This window comes from Bombus vosnesenskii, unplaced genomic scaffold, assembly GCF_011952255.1.
Source record: "Bombus vosnesenskii isolate JDL3184/JDL3185 unplaced genomic scaffold, Bvos_JDL3184-5_v1.1 scf7180000013270, whole genome shotgun sequence".
Lineage (NCBI taxonomy): Eukaryota > Metazoa > Arthropoda > Insecta > Hymenoptera > Apidae > Bombus > Bombus vosnesenskii.
In genome coordinates this window covers 2,157,307-2,184,337 of record NW_022882928.1, presented here as the reverse complement: position 1 = coordinate 2,184,337, position 27,031 = coordinate 2,157,307, and the positions used below count along the sequence as shown (strand labels likewise).

The 27,031-nt window shown below is 48.0% G+C and overlaps 2 protein-coding genes across 4 annotated transcripts in view; one reads left to right on the top strand and one right to left on the bottom strand.

The window, feature by feature from the left end:
* The first annotated feature begins 2,910 nt into the window (after positions 1-2,910).
* Positions 2,911-8,222, top strand: LOC117231042. The gene is made up of 3 exons (XM_033489092.1): positions 2,911-5,867; positions 6,784-6,987; positions 7,061-8,222. The coding sequence occupies exons 1-3, from the start codon at positions 5,655-5,657 to the stop codon at positions 7,268-7,270; spliced, it is 627 nt and encodes a 208-aa protein (XP_033344983.1). The 5' UTR covers positions 2,911-5,654; the 3' UTR covers positions 7,271-8,222.
* Positions 8,223-8,293: 71 nt separating this feature from the next.
* The window catches only part of LOC117231079 (nephrin-like), a 252,587-nt gene continuing 233,849 nt past the window's right edge, over positions 8,294-27,031 (bottom strand). For all 3 annotated transcript variants that reach the window (XM_033489156.1, XM_033489155.1, XM_033489157.1), the window contains 3 exons: positions 23,281-23,601; positions 12,818-13,048; positions 8,294-11,905 (listed from right to left, as the gene is read on the bottom strand). In XM_033489156.1, the coding sequence (XP_033345047.1) occupies positions 11,559-11,905; positions 12,818-13,048; positions 23,281-23,601 (899 nt within the window). In that variant the 3' untranslated portion in view covers positions 8,294-11,558. The remainder of the gene's footprint in view (positions 11,906-12,817; positions 13,049-23,280; positions 23,602-27,031) is intronic.

The following is a 27,031-nucleotide window of genomic DNA, read 5'->3' as shown; positions in this document are numbered from 1 at the left end:
CCGGGTAAGACCGATCTCTTTCTAAGAAACTGGAAGACGAATAGGAACGGGCAACAAGTTGGAAGCGAGCGCGTTACGAACGTTTGAAATTCGCGAAGAATTGGCCCCAGAGAGTGGAAAAGCGGCAATTAGAATCTCGGAGAAGGGTGGACAGCGAGATGCCAGTCGTTTAGCCAAGGCATTTTCGCATTACACGGACCATTAGGAGTTACTTGGCGAGGTTGCCTTTCGGAAAAACGTTCCACTTTGTATAATGGTCGGCCGAAAGGAACAGGAAGTTCCGTTGTATACGTTTACTGCCGGGCAAAGGTACTCACGCGTTCGCCGACTATTTCATTTTAAAGTCAAAACGTCGTGCCTAGTCGGAGCTCCGAACATCGTAAGAGGGTTGCTATACTATTATAACTTTGTAATGGCCTACTAGCGCGTACTTTGCCCTGGATATTGCCTTAAAGGGCGCAACCGTGAAACGTCCCCTTCGTAAATTTAACTTTCAAACACGTCGCCCGACATCGGTCCCCGCTAGTGCACTATCGCGTTTTTCATGTACTTCCATCCAGCTTTCTCCCGCGTTCTTTCTTGTCCTCTCTCTCTCTCTTTGTCGTTTCGCGGTCCGGATTATGGTAATGATCACCGACTTTTATTTGCCATCATGTCCGCGAAACTGCCTCGTCGATTGATCATCTCGCACGAGATACGACTTTCGTCTTGAGGTATCGCGCGTTTATCACGCGCGTTCTAAATAAACCGATGCTAACGATGCACCGGCGGAAAACCACGAGAACTTAATTCAGTATTTTATTCGAACGTTCTTCTTTCTTCTTTTCTTTTGGGCAACTCGACAAGCGTTCTTTTTACCGAAAGGTAAACGTCGCGATTTTAAGCGCGTTTATACACACACTTATACAGACGCTTATCGTAAGTTTACCTTTAGACGAAAACGACTATAGGTAGGGACGTTTTCCAAAGTATTCGCTGCACCGGGAAACTTATCGACGAGTTCCGTGTCTCGATAGTTCCACATATAGCTTAAATTATTCGCAGACTTCTCTTTTCACTCGGTCCATAACATGACGATGCAAGTTTCCAACCGAGAAAGAAGGTCAGTAGTACTTAACGCTTAATTTGTCGAGTAGTCACGAGGACTTGCACGATGTGATTAAACTTTCAACGATAGAAGGGTCTGAGCCGCGTACAATGTCCGGCTCCTTTCAAAGTTCGCCTCATCGGCATATCCTAATCGGCCTGGACCGGCTTCTTTCCATCGCTTCTCCTTAACTGTATTCATACGGCAGCATGAATACGGACCAAATCGAAGAGAGAAAACGGTCGACGACTTCGGGAAATGTCGGTCGCTTCGAAACGACCACGGTACGGACTTGAGATCTTTGGAAGCGAACGTTGGTTCTCACAGCGTCCATGGAAATCGGTAACGAAGGACGTACTCGAGATTTCCGAGTAATTCCAATTTATGGCGTCGCGTTGTCGCAAATCATAAGCGCGGCCGGACGTTAGCGCGCACCACTGCGGAAACGCTTCGCATAATGGTCGTTCGATCTTTGGATTACGATCCAACAGAAATGTTACATCGGTTCGTTCGATGTCCTTGCGAGTTACATTTTCCGCTCGATATACCTGTACTAGATGTTCTTCTCGCCGATCGATCTCCATAGAGATTTCCATGTATCGTCGTCGCTCTGGTAGATATTTTATTGCTGGTTGTAAACCGTGTATCGGTTGTACCGGTTCTAAGAGTTGTTCTCCAAAGGAATTTTTCTCTTTGTCGTCTCTCGAGCTTCTGCAGAAGGGGCAAATGTTGGTTCGTTCGGCGATACTGTTCGAAAGAATTCACGAATTGCGAATGAAACGGAAGATAATCTCCGAGCAAAGTAGAAAGGAAAACGTTGTTTCGTCGAGGACAGCCGCTGGACGAATCTATCGATTGTTGGGTGCTCCTTTCCTCGAACATTCTTGGCTAGCTAGGAGTAGAACGAATTGTTGGCGGAACGCCAGAAGGCCAAGCGAGAACGCTCGCCCAGGTGGAAGCAGAAGGTAGCGTAGTACCTCGAGCAAGATTCCGGGCAAAAAGTTAAGGGATAAAAAAAGAAAGTAGCGAAGAGGGGGAAAGAACGGGGCAGGAGGTGGAACGGAGAGAGTAGACGACCACGAAATATTTGTCAATCGCAAAGCCAGGAAGACCGGTCGGGAAAGTCGATTTAACGCCCGTTAAGGAAGCAATTCCTTTAAGAAGGACGAACGACGGAGCAATGGTGGTGCGACCCGGGGATGCTCGACCTTCCTGGACTTACGACCTTTCACCGGAGAATCGCTTCCGTCCGCCATTATCGGCGGACGAATGGAACATCAATAACCAATTTCGTAAGACTAATATCGCGAAAATTAGTTTCCTGAGGTCCCTTTTCCTTCGTGCTTCGTTCCTTACACTCTCTCATTCTCTCTCTCTGCCTCTCTCTCTCTCTCCATCTATAGCTTCGTTAAAAGGTCTATGACCTACTCGCCGTTCATGCTTTTCTTAATGTCCAGCCATCGAGCGAAAGCGATCGTGAATCTCCCTTTATCGTCTCGCAATACCCGTTTCCGGCCATATTTTCCTTTTTTTATCGCGCACGCTCGCCGTCGCACCGAAGAAACGATAATATACCTTTTAATCCGTGTCACCCAGATTTACCCGGTGAAATATCAACCTGGACGAGTTCGAATTCCGCCTAAATGCTTTCTGAACGATCCTCCGAAAATCAGTCATTTCCACTTTCCTATGTTCGCGTTGCTCTACACGCCGTCTCTCGCCGAATCTTTTATTTTTCGTCGACGAATTCGCGACAACAGCGGTCCTTCCTTTTCATCTGGATGGAAGACACGTATCCGAAAATTCTGACGAAAACGATTCTTCGGAAGGCTACTAGTCGATAGTGTTGAAAACTTTGCTGCGCGCTATCAAACGCGTCGATTAATTATTCACCTTGATAACGTCGGACGATGATCTTCTCAGAACTTTGTACTCGCAGTCGGTAAAAGTACATAGATATCTCTAGATAATTTTATTTTCCTTCGAGTACCGCGCTTTGCCAGCAATTTCTTCAATTACACGGGGCTTCCACTTAATTATAAATTAATTGTTCGCCGAGTTATGGCTCGATTTTTACTCCTCTTTTCGACCTAATTACCAGAAGGCCTTGAAGAGCTCCGAAACTCACCCGTTCTTTCCCTTCGTACACCGGTTTTTCTCCGTCGTTTTTGCCTTTCGTTCCGGTTTCCCACCCTTTCTTGCCCTCGCGGTATCCAACTACCATTTCGCCAGTGTATCTCGAACTTCCCTTTAACGAGAAACCACTGTACCTTTCGTAACGTCACCTTTTTGCCCGGAATCATGGCGTTTCGATGTTTCTTTTCACAGCGAGGAAATTTCCAGGCCAACGAGGGTGCATTCGACCAGTGAATTTTCCGGTTTTCCCTTTGCGGCAAACGTCGATAGGCGTGTAAGAAGTCTCTTTTTCTCCCTCTCTCTCTGTCTCTGTCTCTGTCTCTCTATCTCCCCCTTTGCACGTGTTTCGTCGACCGCATTAATTATTTTGTCGAAATTTACATTCGCCCCGGTGTAGTGGGTGAAATTCGGTGGAGAAAAGGAGGGTAACGCGGTAACCGTTGGCGTGTCGAATTCACCAGCGCGATAGACAAGCAAAGCGATAGACAAAAGGTCGTGCTTATCGAGCAAATTTGATCAATCGGCAATTTCACTCGGTCTATCGGGGACGATATTTGACGCGATTCCGTCTCGATTTCTTTTTATCGATCCGGTATAAAGGCTATAAAACGAGATGCTGGGAATGTTAAAGTTGATTTATTAACGTTTGATTTATTTCCCAATCGATCGGAACGAATGCATTTACCCTGGCGAGGCAAGATAGCTGGGCTCACCAACCTGCGCCGCGATCAACCTTTTCATTTCGTACCCTCCTCTGCTTTCTCCTCTCTCATCCGCTTCTCCCATTCCCCCTTTCCCTTTCGTCGTTTTTTTTTCTTAACAAGAATTCCACCGTTTAAGTGCCATATTTTTCGTGCGAGCTGTAAGAGCGCCGGGTGTCTATTAATAAGCATATCAGACCGGTGGAATCTCGCGATAAAAGTGATGTATGTCGGTGGAATAACGGAGCATCGCGCCAAGAGCGGCTGATACAAACCGCTCGCAACCGCGAACAAATTTCCCACGAGTCGCTTTTTAACGGCCATCGGATGTCAAACGTCTCTTCCTTCGGTTACTCTTTTCCAACGCGCCACTATTTCAACGTCACGGACGTATTTATTACGCATCGTGGTAACGTTCGCGCGTCATTTTTCTCCGACTCGTAGACTTTTGCTCATTTTTCCAAGTAACGTAGCCGACGACGACGCGCCGCTTATCGCGCAACGCATACGCGTTCGTTCGGCGGTTCCACTTCGCTGAAAAACGTTCGCGCGATAAAAATTGAAGCAAACGCGCGCGATCTCGGCGGAAGGAAGCGCCGTCGTTTAGAAAAACGGCCAGACAACCTGGTCAGACGCGTAAATGTCTAGAATGTACGAACTTGTCGAATGCAAATTTGGCGACTTTTTCCAAAGATGTTGATGAATACGGAATCGCGAAGTTGCCGGTGGCTTGCGGCAACGGTAATGGAAGATCGGCGCGGTGGCGAAGCTGCAGTCGGAAACTCGGAAACGTTTCATCAAGCAACCGAGATCTCCTCTTACGGTGACCTATCCAGCTACCAGCTGCTATCTCCGCGTTCCTACTTGTAATCTCGCCTCCTTTATATCTTCTTTGTTATCAGCAGCCAGCGAAAGGAGGAAGAATCGAACGTGGATTTTGCGAACGAAACTTGACTGAGAGACCTCCATACGTAACATCGTCGGGCTACTTCGTACACGTCGTGGTTTCTCTCTTTTCGTTCCTTCTTCGTCGTTCAAACGATTCGAGGATTCTCTTGCCGATGAGAATCGAACAGCTGAGCCTTCAGGGATTAAAATTTAATTTGCTTGTACGCGTCGTACGCTTGTGGCTTCGTCTCTGTGGAAAGTTGGTGGCGCGGATTCGACGATTAAAAAGATTCGTTTGGGAAAGTATGGCTCGCGTAGTTGGATCGATCGGTATCGAGCTAAAGTTCGCGACGAATCGGAGGATTAGGAGGATCGTGAAGTTTCCGCTTATACGTCGATCAAAATTCGTGCGACATGTACTGACAAAGAACACGACCAATACTTTTAGGAGCTTCGTATCACGTTCGGCGAACCGTCAAACAAAATTCTTCCGTGGTGAACAAAGGGAACGTTTCAAGTTTCCAGAGCCAACGACCTTCCTTCACAAATTCGTAACGTTGTAAGTTTCGAGGTTATGCGATGCAAAGTGAAGCCGACGAAATTTCGTAAGTTCGTAAACGGGCTCGTGGTAAATCGCACAGAAATCGCCGTGTTCGCGTTTGAGAAAAGATTGGCGCAACCCGAATTTTCCGCCGGCTGTTTCATAATCGCGCCACCACGTAGATTGGCCGAGTCTGTCGAAGAACCTTTTGTCGTTCGGCTTCCCATTTCTGCCAGATCTCGCTCTTCGTCTCGATGAAGTATCGGAAGCAGGAGACTCGAATCGAAAACTGAGAGCAACGATGAAGAGAGGAACGAGGTGTGTCGCGCAGACCATCAACTTGTCCAATCCGGAGACATGCGTAAGACCAAAGAGGATTCAGAAGCTCGTTCATGCGGACATGATGCAGCCTTGTCCGAGCATAGTGGCTGGAGGCTCGTCTTATTGGACTCCGAGACCGGTGCCCATTAAAATCTGCACGCGGAAAGACATGCAAAGAACTTGTCCGCCAAAGGTGAACCAAATGATCGTTTCGTTGGGCGCACGGTTCAAAAGGCGGAAAGACGGTTGAACAGGAAGCGTACGTGGTCGAAGAGAATATATTTATCGTTAATGAGATTCCGTTAGCGGGATCGAATCTCTCGACTCGTTAACAAGGCAGCTTTGGCGTTAAATCACGCAAACGCGTTCCCATGGCGCGAGTTCGACTCGAGTTCGCGCGATATACACGCGTCTAGGAAGCGACGAACGACGATGTATCGGCTCCTGTAGGAAACTGATTGGTGGATACCGTAGTTGCGTTTACCTGGAATTAGCTCGACGGTTCGGTGTACACAGGTATAGCGACGCGGATGAGTCTCTAATGGAGGAGGACAGTTTAGAGTTGACGTACTTGTTAGGGACACGTACGTACGTGACCTCACGAGTCGAAAGCATCGTCGCGTTTAGCAGACTAGCAGACTCCAGGGTCCACTCGTTGAACAGAAAGCCGGATACTCTGGAGGGTTTCGTAAACGCGACAAATCTTTTCCTCTCTTTCACGGGCTTCTTTCCACGCCTGTTTCCATTTCCGTAGCTTCGCCATGTATTTTGCTGCAATTCGAGGATTCGGCCGCGATACCCGCCAATACGAATAAACATAAACTCGTTTAGTTAGAAATATCAACGTTTCGTTTCGTAAGTAATTCCGAGTTTTGTTCGATTTTCCGCTTCACCTTCGATATTCGCTTGTATACCGTGTGCCGGCAAATAAGAATCCGGCTCTCTCGATTCTCAATGCAAATACAAAGATACGAAGGAAGGAATACCGCGCTTGTTCTTAAAAACTCTCAAATATTGATATTCTTTCGAGTCACGTACGCAAACTTGGTACTCTGTCCAAAGAAACGATACAGTCGAAAACCGTAGTAACGTTATGTACGTTTGCGTAGCTCTGCGAGTGTCCGCAGAAGACATCGCCAAAGACGTCGGGTTACAAATTCTGTAACATTCTGCTCTTCCTCGTGAAAAGTAGCATCGCGGCTGGTCTCGTTTATTGGACGCATACCGAGGGCTTGTGGGGTAGCAGCGCCGACGTCGAGGACCTGTATCGCAGGATAATGGCCACGATCGCTCCCACTTTGGACAACAGAGAAGTAGTAACGCACGACGATACCAAGGTTAATTTCTGCTTTTTCTCGATCCATGGAAATTGTTACGATTTCACAGATCGAATTGCCTCGCATAAACGATTTCAAGAACACGATGATACAGAAGTACAACTACGCCTTGTTTACCATAATGAACTGTATCGTGAGCGCGTCGACGATGCTGCGCAAGCAGCTTCAACGTATGTTGGTCGACGTCGAACCAGCCAAGGTCGAGCCATCCAACGTCGAATCTTCCGACGATACGACGGATACCGAAGAGGAAAGTTAACACTCGCGCCATTGTTAAATCATACAAGACAAATCCCTTGTGTAGTGTTGTTTGCCCTCGTCTCGTCAGTTTAAGAAGTGCTAATGCACGAATAAATTCGTAAAACACTGGCTCTGCTCTATCATGGAGAATACGACTACTTGCGTCAAGAGGTGACTGCGACAACGGTGTTCAAGATGTTCACGCTGGTTTCGTCGAGGACGTTGGCAAAGATGTTCTCGAGATGTTGCTTCACGGTACGTACATAGAGATTCACGTAAGCACGCGAAATACGATACAAGGACAGATTAAAATTCCGTTCAGCTTGCTTCCATTTTTTCTCGGGACACCAGAGGGTACGCCAGGGATTTCTCACGGTAGTTGCATTTTAAGCGATTTTTATGGTACCTCTTGCTATCGTTGTAAAATTTCAGGTTTCTTTCCAGCCGGTATTTTATCCGGCGCGAATTTATTCTCGCGACAGAACTAAGAATTCTATGGGTTTGAACGCGTGGCGCGAATAACATTGAAAAATACCTCGGAAACGAACTCTTAATCGAAGAAGGATCAGCCGCGAATCGGCAAATTCGATCTCGTCCACCCCTTCGTGCAATCCCCGATTTTCAAGTTCAATTTTTCTTTCCGCTCCCTCTTTTATAAATTTCGGATTATGCTAAATGAGGCTTTAACGGTCTCCGGAGATCATTTGGCATCGTTCGATCGGCTGAATTTGTTCGCGAACCGAGGGGATCCGCGTCTCCCATCTCCTTTCATTGAATCGACAATCTCGATCGAGAATTCTCTTCAGCGAAGAGAAGTATGCTTCGTTAATTCGGAAATGTAGCTCCCTACGAAAAGCGGATATATCCTATCTATGTGTGCAGCGATCGCTGTTTAAACGGTCGCTTTCGTTTCGCTATCTTTCCCTTCGAAGTTCAAAGATGCATCTTTTTAATAAATCAAGCGTAATCGAAGTTGGTGGAATATCAGAGAGAGAGAGAGTCGGGATAGTCCTGTGGGAGGGTGATTCAAAGCACGATTCAGTTCGGACAGTTAAACAGTTTATTCAGATCGAAACTTTATGTAATATATACATACGAGTTAGTAGACGATATGCAGTTCTGATATGAAATCACCTATACAGTGAACTTAAAATATAATCGATTTACACGGACCTCGCATCATGCTGATTATGTACATTCGTTAGTCTCTAATATTCGTTTTCGTGTTCAATCGAATCGCTTGCACCAGGTCAGCGGCGCATCGTTTCCTCGCGTGCCAAGAATTTTCCTATCGATGTTGTCAGTACGTTTGCCGGAAAAAGAGCAGCCATATAGAAAAGAAGAACGGCCAAAAAGAAGAGGAAAATTCTGAATTATATTCTTCATCTTTCCCTCGAGCAGAAACGAAACGTTTGGATCGTACAGGAATCGATGTAGATTCTCGGCTTGTGCGTGCGTTATACCGAAAATTGATTCTCGCCAGATCGACAGCCGGATACGTTTAGGTTAAATGTTCGTGGACGTGAAAGAAAAAAGTGTGATCGCGTCGATCAGGTCGCTGGTTTCCACGCGGGAACGTAGCAATTTCGTTGGCAGTACGACGACGATCGACCGTAACGATGATTTTTCCAGGGTTCGATAGAAAAAGATGTTCGATCCGATTCCCGAAGCGCGGCTAATTCTATGTTTGCGGCGAGGATAGCGTTTACTCTAATTAACAAAGATCGTTGTTCGTCGAGCGTTTTGGGAAATAACGACCTGTCAACCTGTCACTCGAACAGAAATCGACGAGTCCCATCGAACGACGATACAGGTCGCGTCGTTGCGAATCGCCTCGATTTCCTGGCACACCGGCGTTTCCTACTCATCGTCAGTCGGATTGCACCTTCCGTTAAACTCGCACCCTCGAACATCGAAATTACCGACGACGTTTGTGCGATCGTCCTCGAGCACGGTTCCCACGCAGGGCAAATTCTTCAACGATACATACTTATGTACAACGATACGACATTAACTAACGAGCAACGACTTTTAGTTACCTTTTTTTTTGGATTCTTTCATTATCCCTTTTTTTTTCTCATTTAATACATCGAAAAAAAAAAAAAAAGAACACTCGACATTTGGTTCGACGTTACTAATCATTTGGATCGCGTAATCGATTCGCGATGCGTCACGCATTACGATAACTTAACGTTTATTTCTTTTTCGCTCGTTTTCTTCTCTTCGTTACACGTTCAAAGTAGAAACCGCATACCTCGAGCGAGAGTCTTGGACGAAGTTGGCGTTACTTCATTCTCTTAGGAATATACTTTGTCACTTTTTACTCCTAGTTTCGCCGTCAAGCTTCATGACTTCGTCGCAAAGTGTCACGTGGAAGCCCGGTTTTTCTGACCTTACAAATTCAATTTTTCACCCGAGTATAAAGACTCCTCGAGTCTCTCCGCTACTCCGTTATTCTTCTCCCGTTCGTTAAGAGAATCGAATGAAATTAGAAGAACAGTCGGACGGCCGCGACTTCTCGATAGAACAATGCACGCGGTAAATTTTCATTCTCCGATCGTTGTGCCTACACGTGCGTGTATATTTACAAGAGTGTTCCACTCACGTCGGAAATTAGGCTAAACGCGAAAAGGAACGTCCACGTCGACGATGGATCAAAATTTGGAAACTTCGTATCACAGCTACGATCGAGTACGATCGAACAAAATGTTCTTCGTTTTCCTAAAAAAACCGCGTCTCCTCGCCGCGAACCGTCTCGTTTGCCAGCTCGCGCAACTCGCCAAACTAACTCGTCTCCGACTGTTCTCCTCAATTTCGATCGGATTCGTCGCGATACAGTTACAAACACCTCGAGTTTCTATTCTCGATCGCATCACTTATTGTCGATTCTTGCTTAACGCATTTTATCCTCTCCGCTAGGAAGAGAAAGCGATTTTCGTTGAATCAAACGTCGTCCCTAATTCCAGCGAATGTTAAAATCGCGTTGCGCTCGTACGAGATTTCGTGAGAATGCGAGAGAAAAAAAAGAAACGAAAGAAAGAGAAGGACGACCACGGGCAAAATAATCGAAAGGAGACGCCGACGACGTTGCAACGTATAAAATGGTGTTTCTTACAAACTACTTCCGCCCCGAATATGTTTTCCGTCGTTGAAACTGATTGATCAGCCTCGATACCGCGCATCACGCCTCTTCCTTCTTGCAACTCGGCGAAGTAACATCGCGTTATCTTTCCATTCCTCCGCGTCTTCCTTTCCTCTTCCCTCTCCCCTGATCTCCATCGTATATTCTCGCCCAGTTCCTCCATCCATCTTCATTCCGAGCAACCGGAAGAGGGGTTGTACGAGAACCTTTTATCTTTTCTCGCGTTTCTCGGCCTAATGCCTCGATGTCTGGAGAATTCGATTGGTAGGCTGAGACGTGGGTTTATTTACCCCCATTTCGATTCTTCGGCGTCGATTGCCAGCGCCGCCGGCTCCCAGTGCAATCGCCTCGAAGCGCGTTTAATACGTTGGGCTGGCAGTCGGATACAAAGTCGAACGTGGTTCTCGGGTAGAAAGTTGCGTTTCCTCGATACGTTACTCGAGACTGCCACTTTGGCGAACGGTGGTCCGGTCGTACGGCGTGTCCGGGAGGCGAAGTCACGTAGCGAGAAAGAAATATGCGAAAAGACAGCGTCGAAGATGGTTGGATTCGGAGTCTGGCGACGGAAACAGGGATAGGGGAAAGTTGCGCCGACGTTCGAAGACAGAAGAACACTACTTGGGAACATGTTGCCCAGGTGGAAAACTCAGGAGCGCAAGTTTTCACCTAACTCTTTTCCAGTTCGATTCTTCTTCTTCTTCTTTTCTTTCAGTTCCGTTCCTTTCTTCGTCCGTTTCTTCCCGAGAGGAAAAAAGAGAAAAGAACAAATTTTGCCCGACTATCGAGAAAACGTTTACAAAACAATTTTGGCGGATACCTTCTCGCGATTGGAAAGTTTTCCCGACAAATCTAAGCTCGCGTCGCACATTCGCCTTTCTATCCATCGCTTATCCAGTCGACGATCTCCGTTAGCTTAGCGGCTGTTGTTCCGTTGCTCGCAACGACACGGCGGATTGTCTTTATGCCGCTTCGTACGATGTCTAATCGTTTCGCAAGACGAGTCGCGAAAGCGTTCGTTCGCTGCGTACGATATCGATCATCGAACATCTTAATGGTCAGTGTCCAGCCGTGCAGCGCTACGAACGAGCCGAAATTTTCGGCAAGGGACCTCTGTTCGTGTCGGTGAACGCGATACACGGACGCAGAAGGCGACGAACAACGAGGTCTAAACGCAGCTCTCCGGAAGCCTGTTGGCCATCAGTCGTCTCTTGATCGCTTCGCCGTCCAAGCACTCGCCAGCGACGACAACGCCTTGCCCGGCTCCGACGACGACGACACCTTGGCTGCCACCGAGTGTCACGCCGCCCTGTCCACCGCCCATCATCACTCCCGTCATGGGCATGCTCTGTAAACTCGGTATCGTGCTTCTCGATGGTAACCTCAGCTCCGTCGGTCTTCTGCTGAATTTGTGGCAGAGTTCGTCTATGCTTGGTGTAGGTCCGGGCGTGACCCAATGTCCCGGGGGATATCCACCTGGATAACTCGGTGGGCTCACTTCTACCAGGTTTCCTTCTGCAACATCGAACCGGAGATGATTCTTTTGGGATTCGTTCGAAACGATACGACGATGTTCCCGTGACAATTAGCCACGCGGTTCTTGTCGCCTTCTCTTTTCACCTTTGCCCTATCGAATTGTAACGTGCCGTTTCCTACGCAACCCTCATGTACGTACAATCTTACGGAATGACCAACGTTCTTGGCTCGATGAAAGCGAGAAATCTATATTACGTCGTCAAACCGTTGCATTTCATTTCTTACTAACATTCTAGTCGCGTTAAACGAGTTTCCGTTTTCCCGCATACATTTTTGATAGTCTCCCGTTATCGAGTTTAACGCCTGCTAATGGCTGGACTCGCCGAACAAGTGTTTCCCCGGCGGCGATATTTTAAGCAAGTTTTTGTATTTAAATTCGTGTCTCGTAACCAATTCCAAGTCGATGTAGGAGAAACGTAGACGGAAATTAGTCGGAGATGTTTGTCCCGCGAGCACGTACCACCGCGGTAAGCGAATTCTAGAAAGCGATAGGAACTGCGCGGCCGATTGCACGAATCGATCGCAATCGCGGACTGGCCGAGCAAATGGAAAATGTTTTTGGAAAATATTTGGCGTTTTGGTTCGATCTCTTTTGTTGGGGATGAAATACCGCCGGCGCCGCGGCGCTCGGCAACCGTGTAAGCCGCGGTAATTTAATAAAATCTATACACGCTGCTATTACAAATCGCGGCGATGCTCGTAACCCACGCAATTAGATTAACTGCGCGTTGCGAGAACGTTTCCTGGCCATTATTTGAAAATGCAGAGCGGCGCGGCGCGGCGTGGCACGGCCATCGATCGTTCGCACGACCGCCGATCGGTAGCGTACCCGCTTTGCCAGCGACGAAACCGCATTCGAAGCTTCGTGTTTCCAAATCTTCAGAAACTCACCGAATTTATTTGGGATGACGTCGGGGTCGGTTTCCACGGTTTGCTGAGGATTTTGCAGAGGATACTGTTGCGGCGGTAGTTCGCTGAGTTCCGCCGGTTTTTCGTGTCGAGGTTTCGACACTCGTTCGCGGCGTACGCGCACCACCACCACAAGAATGATGAGGACCAGCGTGACCAAAGCTCCGACCACCACACCGATCAGCGGCGACAGCACGATCCCAGCGTCTTGTCCTTGAACAGAGGCGTAAATCGAAGGTAGTTAGCGGAACGATGCGTCAAGTGTAGCGGGGCTTGGACGGGAAGCGCGGTAGCTGCCAGCGTGCGTTTAAACGACCTACGTAATTAACAAATTCCGCGTTGCCGCCGTTTCAGTCGGGGCTCGATGAAATTTACGAGGAAACTGGGGATTGACAAATGAACAACGGTAATTTATTTAATATTATCGCGGCTATAATTAAACGACGCATAGACCTTGTAATAATAGCGCGATCGTTGCTCGAATCGCAGCGAATGAATCGTAATATATCCATACATTAATAAACAGGTAACCGCAGGACGCTGGAAACTGCGCGACAATAATCATTATGAAACGGTAGACAAGCTTTTCGAAGGACGATCAAGCGTTGTCCCGCGATGGTGTTGTAATCTGACGCGATCCGTTAATTTCCTTCGTGGTAATCGGATACGCGAATTTTCCTAACGGAGATCCGTTAGAAAATCTGCGAATTAACTTGATGGCGATGGGCGACGAAAAATCTATACCCGGAGATCGAAAAGCTGTTACAGCAAGCGGCCGAGGAATATTTTACGAGTTTCGTTCGTTACGCTTTTCTTAATTGGACGAGTTATCGGGAAACTGTTGTCACCGAGAAACTTCAATTAGAAAGACGCTTTACTTAAAACCATTCGTCGGGTAGCGAGGTCCGTGTGATTACCTAATTAAACGAAGTGTCCCATCAAGAGGGACTTTGTCCTTCTCTTTTTCCCTCGCCATTCTTACCGATTCCCTCTGGTTGAATATATTCGTCAAAAATGATCGTGGACAAAATTCCGTATCTTTTCTGCGGTTTCATCGGAATCGAAATCTATCGCGAAAACAGCGGAAGAAGCAAAACGCGAATTAGACCGTGTTCTACGTAACAACACCGAGGCAAAGACCGTTTTACGGATCTTCTTGGCTACTTACTATCTTCCATTTTTCCCCTCGTACTCGTCGCGCTAAACCGTACAAACAAGTCGGAGAAAACAGGCTGTGCAAACGGCTTTTCCTGAAATTTAGCTGGCTGCCGACTCGATTCAAATGTTTGTTCGCTAAAAATTAGAGAAAAAGATTCTTTCCGAGAAGCAGTCTGCTACCGGTATCAGTCAACCAAGCTTGGCCTCGTCTTACGCCGATGTAAACCGTTGTTACGTAAGTCACGTTCCTCTTGCAATAGCCGGAGAACGAGACAACGAGCAACATCGATATTCGAGATTGAAACTGGAGACCATATCGCCGCAGAGTAGGTTCATTCGCCAGAATGAAAGAGAACGAGAAATCTTGCAGGCTAATTCTTGGTTCGCGTTCGAGTTGGTCGGTTTCTCGCACGTGACGTTTTAGTCGATAGTGGCCGAGCGTGGGAACTGGCCTGCTGTTTTCCTCGGATAATTAACAAAACTGTATTCTTCGAGCGCGGCTTGGCCAGCTGTGTTCCACTGTACGGTAAGTGGGACAGAGCGTTGGCACGCTCGTTAGCCTCCCGTGACGAACGTTTTTAATTCTTAACTCGCGAAGAGCATCTACGTACCTACGTGTGCGCTTGCATGATACCTTCGTCACCGCTATCCACCACACCACCGCTATCGTCGTTGCTGTCGACCTTAGAAACGCGCCGCTTTGGCTAAAGTTTCACGCCAGATTGTCGGATAACCAGGCATCCAGATCGTCAAATATCCTCGTTGCCGTGGATTCCGAATATTTCGACGACGATCGTAGCTTCTGCCTTCAGAGTGAAACTTTCTCCACGAAGGGTAAGAACAGCTCGAAAGGCTTTCGTCGTATGGGGAAAAGACTGGGTGGAAATTGCGCGCGAGGCAGCGCGCGGGAATGAAAATCGGACGATATACACCTTATGCATAATACGGGTACATTTATGCGTGTAAATAGATTGCAGCGCGCGAGTGTGTGTGTGTATGTGTGCGTACACCTATGCAAGGGAAGATACTTTGGCAGGACGCGTAATGCTCGTAAAACCCAAGGTTTAATCAGCCACCCTAGGTATTCGCGTTTCTCTAGCACCTGACTCGAGGAAGGCTACGCTCGGTACGCGCGACGTTCTAACGTTCGACGTTCGTCCTTCCGTTTATTCGGTGGATCGGCACGTGGATCCTCACCGACTATTCGCAAAATCTGGAAACACGCGGCGGAAATCGACGTGAAACAGGTTGCGCGTAACAGCAGAGAACGAAACACGGTTATTGCACTTATCGCGTCGCACTCGTAAAGGTTGCTGCGTTTTATTGGCAATGCCATTGCGCGCTATCTTCGCTTTGAATCCCGCGCTTAGATCCGCGAATAGACCGTATACGACGATCTTGCGAGTCTCGAAGGACGTTCGAAGAATATATGAGCGCGCGCGGTTGAGCGACAGAAAAGTGCCTGGCGTGGACGTAAAAGCTCTCGTAAAGCCATCGAATCGCACGATCTAAGACGGTTCTAGACTCTAGACGGAGTAGGAAGTCGCGTGGAAAGAGACCGATTCTCTCGATAAATCGTAGAATTACGCGAGTCCTTTCGAACGGGCTGTTTATTTCGGCAACCATTAAAGACGGATCCTCTGTGCTGTCTGGTTTCGCGCGAAATTGACATACAGTTCTTTCCGAAGACTCGACGATATTTCAAACGGCATGGCGCGTTGCAACTTCCCTCTCGGCAGATGCAGGTAATTGCATCGTTACGATAATTTCTCGGATCAATTACGGCGACTTACCGTAGACGGCTGTCACGGTCGCCCGCGATCGTATATTCTTCGAAAGCGTCGACGGATTCTCGTTAAAGTTGTACGGCGGAAGCTCTGTTCCCTTGGAACAACGAGGAAATATATTTCTCGCGGCACGTTTCGGGACGCGGTATTCACCTAAATCACGCGGATAGTTCGCCAGCTTTTCTCTTCCCTTGCCCGGTCCTCCGATTCTTTGCCGATCCTTTCCTTCCCTTCCCTTTCGCGTTCTTTCCATCCGCGTTAACGTCCGCGGCTACGATTTTTTAATCAATTACTAGTTTTTAGCAGATTGCAGGTTCTTTCTTGTCCGGGAAATGGGCACAGTTTGCGATCGTATACCCTCCTAAGCCTCGACAATGTCTCGTAAAAGTTGCAATGGAAGTTTAATCGAGTTCCACGCGAAGAAACGTCTGGTGCCGGGGTACTAAAGATAAACCGGTCCTTATACCGTCGATCCTCGAGAATGGTCTAACGGGATTCTCGAAGAGAGCCAACAGGGGGAATCGCATATCCCAACGGGCTCTCGAACTCGGAGTTCATCGAAGTTTAGATCGCTAATCGGTCTTAACGCGGGTTCGCCAAGATTTTCACTGCTACGTACTTCAGCTAAAATCGGGAAAAAATTCCTTCTGCCACGGCGAGGTCGCAAAATCACGCTTCGATAAAGATTCGATTTCCTCGAGACTCCGCGTCCCTCTTTTATAATCCGTCCGGCGAACACGCGACGTTTCCAGCGATTCGCCAAAAAAGTAGCCCTTTTTCTTTTCCCCTCGTCTTTTTTCTTCTTTTCTTCTAACGAGAAACGTAGAAGATTCGAGCGACGTCTCAACGAACGTTACAATTACACGAACGACGGAAAAGCCAGAATGGTACGAAAGGAGAAAGTCATTGGAGAAGTTTCAGTCATGCGTCGACTGGATATCGGGCTGCAAGTAAGACGGAGCTTCGATGTCATACGGCCGACTAAGTCACCAAAAAGCCCGGCTTAGCCAGAGCCAGATCTAACTTTGGCTCACTTGGATTAATTTCAACGTAAAGCTAACCCCGAATCGATGTTGTGCTGTCGGTTCTCCGACTAAGGCGACTTACGTGTCCCAGTTCAGCCGTTTTCAATTAATGAAACGCGCACGCGAATCTCTTTCGGCTCCGTGACCGATCGCTTTCGACCCGGATTACCACGGAAACGCGACCACCGTCCGTTCTGAAAATTATTCCATTCGCCGCGCGAACACATTAAAAGGATTTCCAAGCACGTATACCATCCACGATATTACTTTGGATTTTCTCGTTCAAGACACGATTCGTTTCAACCGTGGAAATACCTTTGCCATCCGGTCGGCTTTCTGCCTGTTTCTCCCGTTTTCTTACTTCCTTAGCCGTGTTTAGCGTATAGATTCACCGATTGAAACGGAATAAATCTCAAGTCGATGTTCGCAGCTGCCTGCGAATCTCCTCGAAGGTTAATCCCTTTTGCGAGGTACGCGATTCTCCTGGATGCTAATACGGCTACGGTCAAGTAGCCACGTCGATGGTGGTTTGGTATCCTCTTAATTGCGTTCAGCCGGAACAGTCTCGAGAGTTCGTCACTGATTACTCCCTCTATGTCCCACTCTCTTCACCCTCCTCTCTTTACCTTCCCTTCCATCTGCGCGTCGCCGCCCTTTCCCTTCGCATATGTACACACCAGAAATCGTATGCTCATGTGCAACAATAGAAAGCCATGTGTACGTAGGTGAAATCGAGGAGCAATTACCGGCGCAATCTCGCAACCTGAAGAGGATTGCCCCACAGAGAGAAACCGAAGAGAAGAACGGATAGGGAGAAGCGAGAGAGAGAGAGAGAGAGAGAGAGGGAGAGAGTGAGAGAGAGGAAGTTGGGAGGAGTAGCAAAAGGACGAAGCCAAGGGCAATGTAGTCGCCGATCTTGAGATTCTCGTTCATAATAAACGCTTATCGAGGGGATTGGCCGATCTTCGGAGGCTCGAAAGGCTTAAAGCCAAGTACCCTAATCTCAATTATCGTACGATCCAGTAGGAATGCCACTAGTGTCGATGGAACCCTTTCTCTAATCCGATGTTACCGTTCCACCCTTCCTCTCCTCTTCCTGGTCATTCCCACCCCCTCTCATCCTCCGATTTCGCTTTAATTCGAATACCCGCGGGCCATCGGTTTCGCTAAAATTATTCCTACGAATAGCAGCTTGCAACGTTACCTTGTCTCTGCGTTACTCCACCGTTACCGGATATCCGAATTACGTTTTCATTTGTTCTTGACAACGCGGTATATTCCAAAGTTGCAACGACTCGCCGAATTACTTTGGTCGGTGCAGGCCGATCTGGTCCGATCTAGCACGTTCAGCTTCTCGATAGCGTTTTCTCCATTTCTGTGGACGCTTATCGGACGCAGATGATCGGTGATCGAAACGCGTCGCGTCGGAATAACTTGGTCGCGAAAACGCAAAAGGTTTCGCGTGTTGGCGGACTGTACTTACACGCGCGTAGAAGGAGGAAATTTCATGGCTCGCGATAATCTGATTCAGAATTCGGTGCAGCTGACGCCTTTCAGCCTTAGCCGCGATACCGTTCGACGAGACGAGATTTCGCGAGGAAGCGGCGCGAATACGCGGAGTTCGATTTGCCTGTAATTTCTCTTTCGAAGTAGGCGAACAGCGGCGACGGTTTCTCGAAATTAAGGAGGATTCGGTGAGTGGTGCAGATAGGCGACGTCGGTGGTACGCGTCAACGTCACCGCTGTTTCCTCCCCTATAATGCTATCGCTTCCTCCGCCACGAATTATGTATTTCGTCGTTTTGTGATCGACGATGGGCAAATTTCACGGGCTTTCGATTCCCGGGCCACTTTCATCAAACGCGTTGATAATTCTATCCCGGTTTCAAACTCCGGGACGTCTCTCGCAGCTTTTCGACACGTACAATTTAACGGTGTGTAGCATAAACCACCGTAGTTGGACATTTCCGCGGCTTTGATCGGTCTACACGGTCTCGTACTAGGGAGAAAGAGAGAGAGAGAGAGAGAGATAGAGAGATAGAGAGAGAGCAGAACTTTCGACGGAAGTAAGGTACGCTCTCGACTGCTGACGACGACGACGACGATGGCCGAACAAAGGCCAGTCTTAGCCCGAGAGAACGTTATCATGTGTCGCGGTATTACGCGGCAGCGGTGTAAAGATTTCGGTTGAAAAGCAGGCAATGGTCGTCGGTCGTATAATCACGAATAGTCGTTTCCGCTTAATTCCGGATAGTATTTAGAGACGAGCTTAAACTCGAGAATGGGTCGTTATGATACTTCCGGCAACATTACCTGTTACGAATGGCGGCGACCGTGGCGCTAGCCAAAACCGTTTGAGGAATTTCCACGGCTACCATTTTCTGGCCACCGGCGAAATTGTTGGATAACTCGTGCGCGCGCCAGCTTGATATAAACTCCGCTTGGAATATATTACGCCGCAGAGAATATTTCTTAAGGACTTAACGATGTGACTCGTACGGCGATAATAATCGTTTTCCTTCCGACAGGACTTTACTCCGCCGCTTTAATAGAATTTAAAGCGGTCTTTCTTCTTCCACGAACGACGATTTCCCGTTTAAAGCGGTTACCGCACCGCAAAGAAAATTCATAATGCCGCCACTATAGTCTGCGTTACTTCGATCAAAACGATGGCAAACACGAACGAAAACGAATGACTGCGACAATAGCGTTAAAGTAAATTATACCGCTGACGCGATCCTCGCGAATCGTTTTTAACGATGGATCGATAGATCCTCGGAGCTGGATTTTAAGACACAGCCAGGCAAAAGCCGACAAAACCTAAGACGAGGCTGGATTTGTGGTTCAGACGCGTTCTCTCGCCAATCAGTACGCGTTGCATCGTCCGCCGATCTTTCACGATCTACGATGCTTTCCGTTTCACGAATTTACAGCCAATCGAGCCTCCTCTGGACGAGCAAAAACTTTTTACCGTTCCAGATCTTGAAATTATGGCTGCAATCGAATTAGCAGCCCAACGTGCCTTTTCGCGGATCAAAATTTTCCTCTCTACGATTCGCCGATCGATCCTCGTGTATGAAAAGCTGCGCGCGATTCTCCATCTGCGTATTCCAGATCGATCGATCTCTGAGATGATCGATAGCTACGACGCGCGTTGCGGATGCAACGGAAACGCGCGTCGATTCGATCGTCCTTTAATTGACGTTACGTGCGAGAACGTCAGGCGTGGTATCGGCGTTTACGCGCGATGAGTTACATCGAGATCCGTTTGACGAGGGTCCGATCGCGTTAACGACACGCGTAAACGCACGAAGCGGTACGCCTTAAACAGTACGCGCGAATTGGACAGTTGGAAAGGAACTGTCATCTCGCTGCATCGTTCATCGAGACACGCGACGCACTTGTTTAACATCCGCGTGTCACAAATTACGTCGATTTCTCTGTTTCGCATCGCTCTCTTTCCCGTCGTCACCCTGCGTCCGGAATCGCGAAATTCAATTTCCTCGTCGTGCTTCGCGACCAATTGCTGGCTCGTCTACCGCTTACCAGCATCGAAGAAACACGGTATATAGAATTTCGAAGAACGAATTCCATTCAATTTCGTAGGTGTTTACTCGCGAGAAACGCGATCTGTTTGAGTTTCCACCTTACCGGGTATCTTTGATTCCGCGAGATCGGTTATATCAATAAAAATGCGAAACAGAGCTTTATAAGCAGCGTGGGTCTCCTGTCTCGCAAAATATCACGTTTGGATCTCGAAAGAAAATTCTTACCACTCTGTCGATTTAAATATTAACTCGCGGGTTAACGAGATATTCGTTGGAAATAACCGACGCAGAAACGTTTATGGCTCTTTGCACGTGAAAGCTACTCTTCGTTCGCGCAACCTCGAGTTTTCCAATCTTCCAACTGAGACACGTTAATCGCGAGTTTCGCGATGCGATTTTTTTTTTTTTCGTTCGATTCGTCGGAGTCGGGGGTTCGGGAGGGACAACGATCGAAGAAAGAGGCAATGATCTCCGTTAATACAGCTCGACTCTGCGGGGTGAAAGAGCGGCGTTCTTTAGCCGAAGGATAAAAATAAGTTGACAAGGAGGCGTGGTAGGACGGAAAAAAGCAGCGGGCTCGGTGGGTGAAAAAACCGGCGAAGCGAGCGAGCTTTCGGCTGACGTCTGACGAGAGGCGGGCCGGAAGACGGAAGATCGGAAGTAAGCGACGAGGGAAACGGGTAGGACGAAAGAGGGATGAAGAGGGAAACGACGACGGGGGTAAACAGAGCTAAGTGAAGTTAACGACGGAGCAAGAAGAGCGGCAAAAATGACCCCGGGAAAATTACCGCACGCGAAACGGTTTAATGTCCAAAAAGATGAGCGAACCGGGAACGTAAAGAGGGGGACACGCGAGCAAGACGAAAGGAGAGAAGGTGCAGCCGCTTAATGACCATCCTGTACGTTCGTATCTCTTCTGGATAGCCTCTTCTCTTTCTGTTTTCGCTCTCTCCCCTTCCTGTTTCTCCCTTTCTCCGTCTTTTCCTCTCTTTTCCACCCTTTCCAGTCTTATCTTCTGTTTCTTTTTTTTCTCTCTGACTTCTGTACGGTTCCGTCGGTGGGTGCCGTTGGGACCATTATCTGTAATTGCTTTCCTTAATTCGATGCTCGTTGCTCTGCGTAAATGCGAATGGGAGAAAAAAAATTCTTCCAACGCACTGGGGAAAACAGTTAACCAATGTTGGAGGAAAAAGAACACGAACGCCGATCGAGTCGAGAGTTTCGCGACCGATCCGATTAAATTTCTGTCCCGATGCGTTACCGACGCACCCGTGAAATATGAAATCGATTCGAATAGGAACGTAACGTTCAAATCGGAGAAGAAAGGTCGTCGAGCTATTTAAATGCCGCAAGTTTCTGACTAATGTCTTAATTACGCGCTAATCGACTTTGGAGTTGGCTTGTCGGGCTGTCGGTCGTTTTACCGATCGAGTTCTGAGAGGAGTAGTTTTAATGCTAAGTAGCCGAGAGCCTGTCTCGTCTCTGCTCCTTCTCTCTCTCTCTCTCTCTCTCTTCCTCTTTCTCCTTCTCCTTCTCTTTCTTCCGTCTAATCGAAAGATAATCAAATGCAGCCAGAGAGAGAGGGAGAGAGAGAGAGAGGGGGGTGGGTGGGTGGGAGGGAGAGAGAGGACGTAAGTAATGGTCGTTTGTTCTTGAATGTCGAGAAGTTGATGTACGAGAAGTCGTGGCAGTCGGGTGGTCGCGCGCGGGCACAGGAGAAGAGAGAGCGCGTTCCATGCTCGCTCGCATCTCCCGCTTGCAAATTGATAGACGCTGCCGCGACCGTAAATCACTTTACTGACAATTGATTTGGTGCCCTCCGTTTTACCTCGTTGTAAACTCCACGCCATGCTGATATTTACGATCGCGCGTATACACACGATGTCACCCAGTGACTCACTGCGCGCTATCCACGACAAATCTTTTACATTTTTGCGTCATTCTCCTTCCTCTACATCGACTTTGTCCCCCGCCCCCGCATATTTTTTCTTTTTTTTCACTTTGCTAACCATTTTTAACGTTTTTCTATCATCTATCCAATAGACGAGTTTGAGCGCGTGGTGAAAATGAATAAACGCGTCGCCATACACTGTTATTTACGAGTTACGTATCTAGCTTTTTCATAACGACGACAGCGCGATGCCGTTCGGAAACAAAAAAAAAAAAAAAAAAAAAAGAAAACTCTTTCTCGACATACGCTTCAGACTGAGGTAAATATTTTTTCTGACGGAAAATGCAAAGAAAAACCTTGGAAGAAGTAAACAAAGAAATAAGCGAATAAAAGAATTAATCGCGGAGCGAGAGTTGGTAAGCTCTGGATGTTTTCGAGTTATCGATGAAAACGTAGGCCGATTTCTTGGACTACAGTCGACACCGGCTAAGTAGCACAATGTACATAGAGACCGGATAATGGGTGTGGTGCATTCGTCTCGGTGTGTTGTCTCGGGGGTGGCGATTCGTCTTGCTTACTAACCTCGTCGTTGACACCACCCACTCGGGAACAACTACCATCCGTTTCAAAGGCGGCGCGGAACCCGCAGAAACCAGGCGGCAGCGACCTTGCCTGCTGAATCCCCGAACGCTTTGTTAATCTCCTTGACATCGGTGCCGGTCACTATATTGATCAGGGTCAACCTAACGCGGCTCGTTTCTCTTTGAACGCGCTTTCTGTTCGATTAAGCTTACGCATGACAGTCCATTTCTCATTCTGTCACTTTGCTTATCCCTTTCTTTTCTACGAGTTGACTTTAAGCTCTGGTCGATTTCTTCGCAAAGCATCTACTATCTTTTTATGAACCTTGCGGACGATTCTTTGTTCGTCGATGGTCAATTATATATATAAATATATTTCTAGATTCATTTAGGATCGGTATTTAGGATCACGATTTAAAGGCGTAAAAGCGAATAGAAGAGAGAGATACAACTTACCGGTACGTTTCTCGGCGTCGCGATAGGTGACCTCGCTGAGAATGACTGGTTGACTGCGGCCTTTAGCGTTTACGGCGTAGACCGCGACGTGAACGCCTGCCTCGACGGACGCCTCCAGACCGGCCAGAGAGAAATTCGGCTCGTCTACGTTGGAGACGTTGTAGAGAGGCTGGCTGCTCGATAGGAAATCCACGTCGCCATGGTACACCTCCAGGATGAATTTTTGCGGAAGTCCGCCATCGTATCCGGCCACGCATTTCACCTCGACGCTGGTGTAAGTCTGGTTCGCGAGCGTGCAGTTACGGACCGGAAATGGTTTTCCTGAAACGAGAACGTCACCGCGGTTAAATCCGTCACGACGCTGCTCGGCTGCGACCACGTTGTTAAAATTTTACGAGCTAACGTCGCACGTTTTGCCATTTTGATTCGCTCTTCCTACCTGTACCACCCACGCTTTTCTCTTTCTGCGATTATTCAAACAGACGGGGCCACTTTTCCACGCAGTTCGATTCTCCGGGGTAGAATCGATTCTCGCGATAGCATTGACTTTCGCCTGCACAGCTCTAGAGACGCGCGGCGGTCGGTTATTTCGTAGAGCGAAAGTTGACGTTCTTCCGCAAGCTTCGAATATTAAAACGAGCCGACGCGTGAAATTGCTTCGTAAAGGATTTCAGTCTTGGCTGGCTCTTTAGAACGTTACGATTGTAAACGGACGAGGTCCGCAGCTGGTCGCTCGGCCTTTTAACTCGCAATATTCCACAGCTACTTTGTGCGAATCCCTGCGCTTTCAGCAAGCTCTGCGAGCTTCCTTACTGGAAACGAAAACCGGCGCGCCGCTCACACCGAATACTCGGATCAAGAGTCGCGTCCTCCCTCTTACGTGCAAACGGTTATTATCCTGCCTTTCCCATCCACGGTCCAACCAACGAATCAAACGAACGGCGAAGATTATTTCCTCTCTGATACACGTGCCACTTTCAAGTTCTTTGGCGCTGGATTCCGGTGCATCGTCGCTAGTCACGCGTCGCGCGTCTCTCGTATGGCGAGACGCGCTTGTTCGTTGGAAGGAAATTTCCGCCGCGCGATCCACCTTCTTCCTCTTTTGTTGTCTCTGTCGCAGGCTCGTTTGTCGCCCTTTGTCCGGTAATATTTTCTGGATACTTTGTACGCGCTCGAAGGTCGCTCTACAGGTTGGCTGAAAGCGTGCGAGACCGTCGGCTCTCTGGAAATCAAGCTCACCCGACCCCGGGTGAAAAATGTTTGCGCGTCTACGAGTGGCAAGGATTTAGTGTACCGGGATAGTAATGGTCACAGAGATGTCCCGCACTTTTTCTTCTTTTCGTTCGTTCCATCTCACCTCGTCCCGTCTCCCGGCGTTGATGCAGTTTGTTGCATCCTACGAAAATTCTTTTTCTCTGCCGCCACTGAAAGCGCAGTTGCACCCGTGATTCGCCTGTTTTTCGCTCTGGCCCTTCGCCTCGCCCGGCCATTTCCCTCTCCTTCCCTCTTCTTCCGTCTTTCATCTTTTTTCCCCTGCTCGCGCTTCTCTGTCCCCACGGTTCTCGTTCGTTCCAAATAAAATTTCCTTCTTCTTAAACAGACAGCGAAGCTATCACGAGTCCGAGAGGCAAGGAGAAAATAAATATTGTTCGTCTTTTCCGTCGACGCGAGTAAACGGACGGAAAGCGAATCCTTCGGCTCGACTTTATTTCGCTTTGCATCCTATTACCCCTCGTACTCTTTGTTTTTTCCCGCTTCAACCTATTTACAAGCCGCTCTTCGCTTTTCGCTCGCAAACGCCAACCTCTCTCGTACATTTCATTCGCGTTAATCGCGAAACCGCCGCGTGCCATACCTCGCGTTCTTTTCAACGAACCGTTTCGGTTCCTTCCTAAGATATATCGAATTTTACCAAGGTTTCATCCCCGCCTGTCGTTCCGCGGCCGTTGTTCAATTTATTTTCATCCGGTTCATAATACATGCCGCGCGGTTTCGCGGCGAGGCGGTGAAACGCCACGCCATCCCGCGCCGCGTCGCTTTTTATCTCGACCGCGATTGAAAATTCTATTCCCGATGCACCGACTCCCTTCGTTTTAACTTACTCGAATGGCTATCTGAAAAATGGAAACGCGAAACGGCCGATGAATCTTTCTTTTTATTTTTTTTTCTTTTTTTTTTTTTTTTTACCATTCGAGCCTAGTTGCAGCCGCCTCGCCTTGCTGCGTCGAGTCAGAGTCTGTTATTTAATCAACATCGGCCCGAGGTAATGACGTTCTCGCGTCAGCGATTTCTTTCTTTCGTTTTTGAAATTTCGCCGCGTCCAGCGGAAATTCGCTGGAAAACAGTTTTTTCACGGTGCAGCGGCGATCAATGCACGAAAACCAGGCGAATAACCAGCTTAACTTTCTTTGACCCGTGTTAGCCTGCCGCAGTCCACGAGCTCTGCCCGTGTCGCAACATCGAACATCTTTCCAACCACCACGCAATATCCGATATCAATACCGACAGATTTGAAAATAATTTCGTTTCGTGGAGGGTCGGTTTCCGGGTCGCTGCGGATGAATCAGAGTAGCCAAAGGTTACGACAACAGCCACTGGGTCTAGCAGAATCGACGACCGACCGACTAGCCTCGATTTCACTCGAAACTCTACGTCGCTTCGTCAACCATCGAGTGCACATTGCTTCGCGACATTTCTTCCAACGCCAAGTATCGTAAGACATCGTAAAAAATTGTTTCAGCCATCGATGCGTTCTAACGACGTTCGATTTGTTCAAGGGATTTTCAACGGATCCCCTCGAATAACACGTCCAAGATCTTTGAAAATCTGCGAACGAATAAGCGATAAATCGTCCAAAGAGCACCAGTTTGCAACGCGCCGCCGCTTCTTTCATTCTCTTAGCCGCGACCGATCTTTTTGCTGGGTAATTCCTCTGTCGAATAAAGGAAAAAAAAGGGCAGAGGATAAAAGTACGTAGGTTGGGGGTAAAAGGGATGAAAATGCGCGTTGCGAGGGTCGTACAAAGAAGAAAGGACGCCGATTTGGCCGCACGTGTGTATTCGTCAATGTCAATACGTTTTCGGCAGGTCGTCGTGTCAACGTCATTCTCGATCACACGCGGAAAAAAAGACATCGAGCCGAGGCCGCGCGGCGAAAATCCGCTCGCGGATTAATGTCGGTTTACCGCGCGATGATTGGTAGCATCGCATTGTACGCGCGGCGATAATTCCCGAATATCTGTCAGGATTTTGACCTCTCGTTTCTGCCTGCGCCTCTCTCGGAAAAGAAGGTCCCTTGGAAAATTGGTCGCAGCTCGAGCAACGGCTCGAATGGCTTCCAAAAAATTCGCTTCGAGCGCACGGATCGGTTATGCTTGTTGATTGTTTTGCACCTATTAATCGCCGAGCATTAATTCAATTAATTTATTTTCAATCAATCAAATTTCCATCACATCGAATATACGGCAGAAGTATATACACGCAGATGTATTATTACCAGATGATGTTTATCAACATGTTTATCGTGGGGAAATTCGTCGGCGCGTCGCGTATAATTCCTCCGCTAATCGATCGATTATACCGACGCGTTAGTGTTAATGAACGAGCGTATCGAGTATTCGGACGGACCGATTAATTGATTCTGCCGATAGCTTTTTACGCGAGTGTTCTTGCGAAAAAATGCAATCGTAACGTGATATAATGTGGTAGCTAGCGCGGATAAATAATGGTCGGTTGCGTAAAAAAGCGAGTAG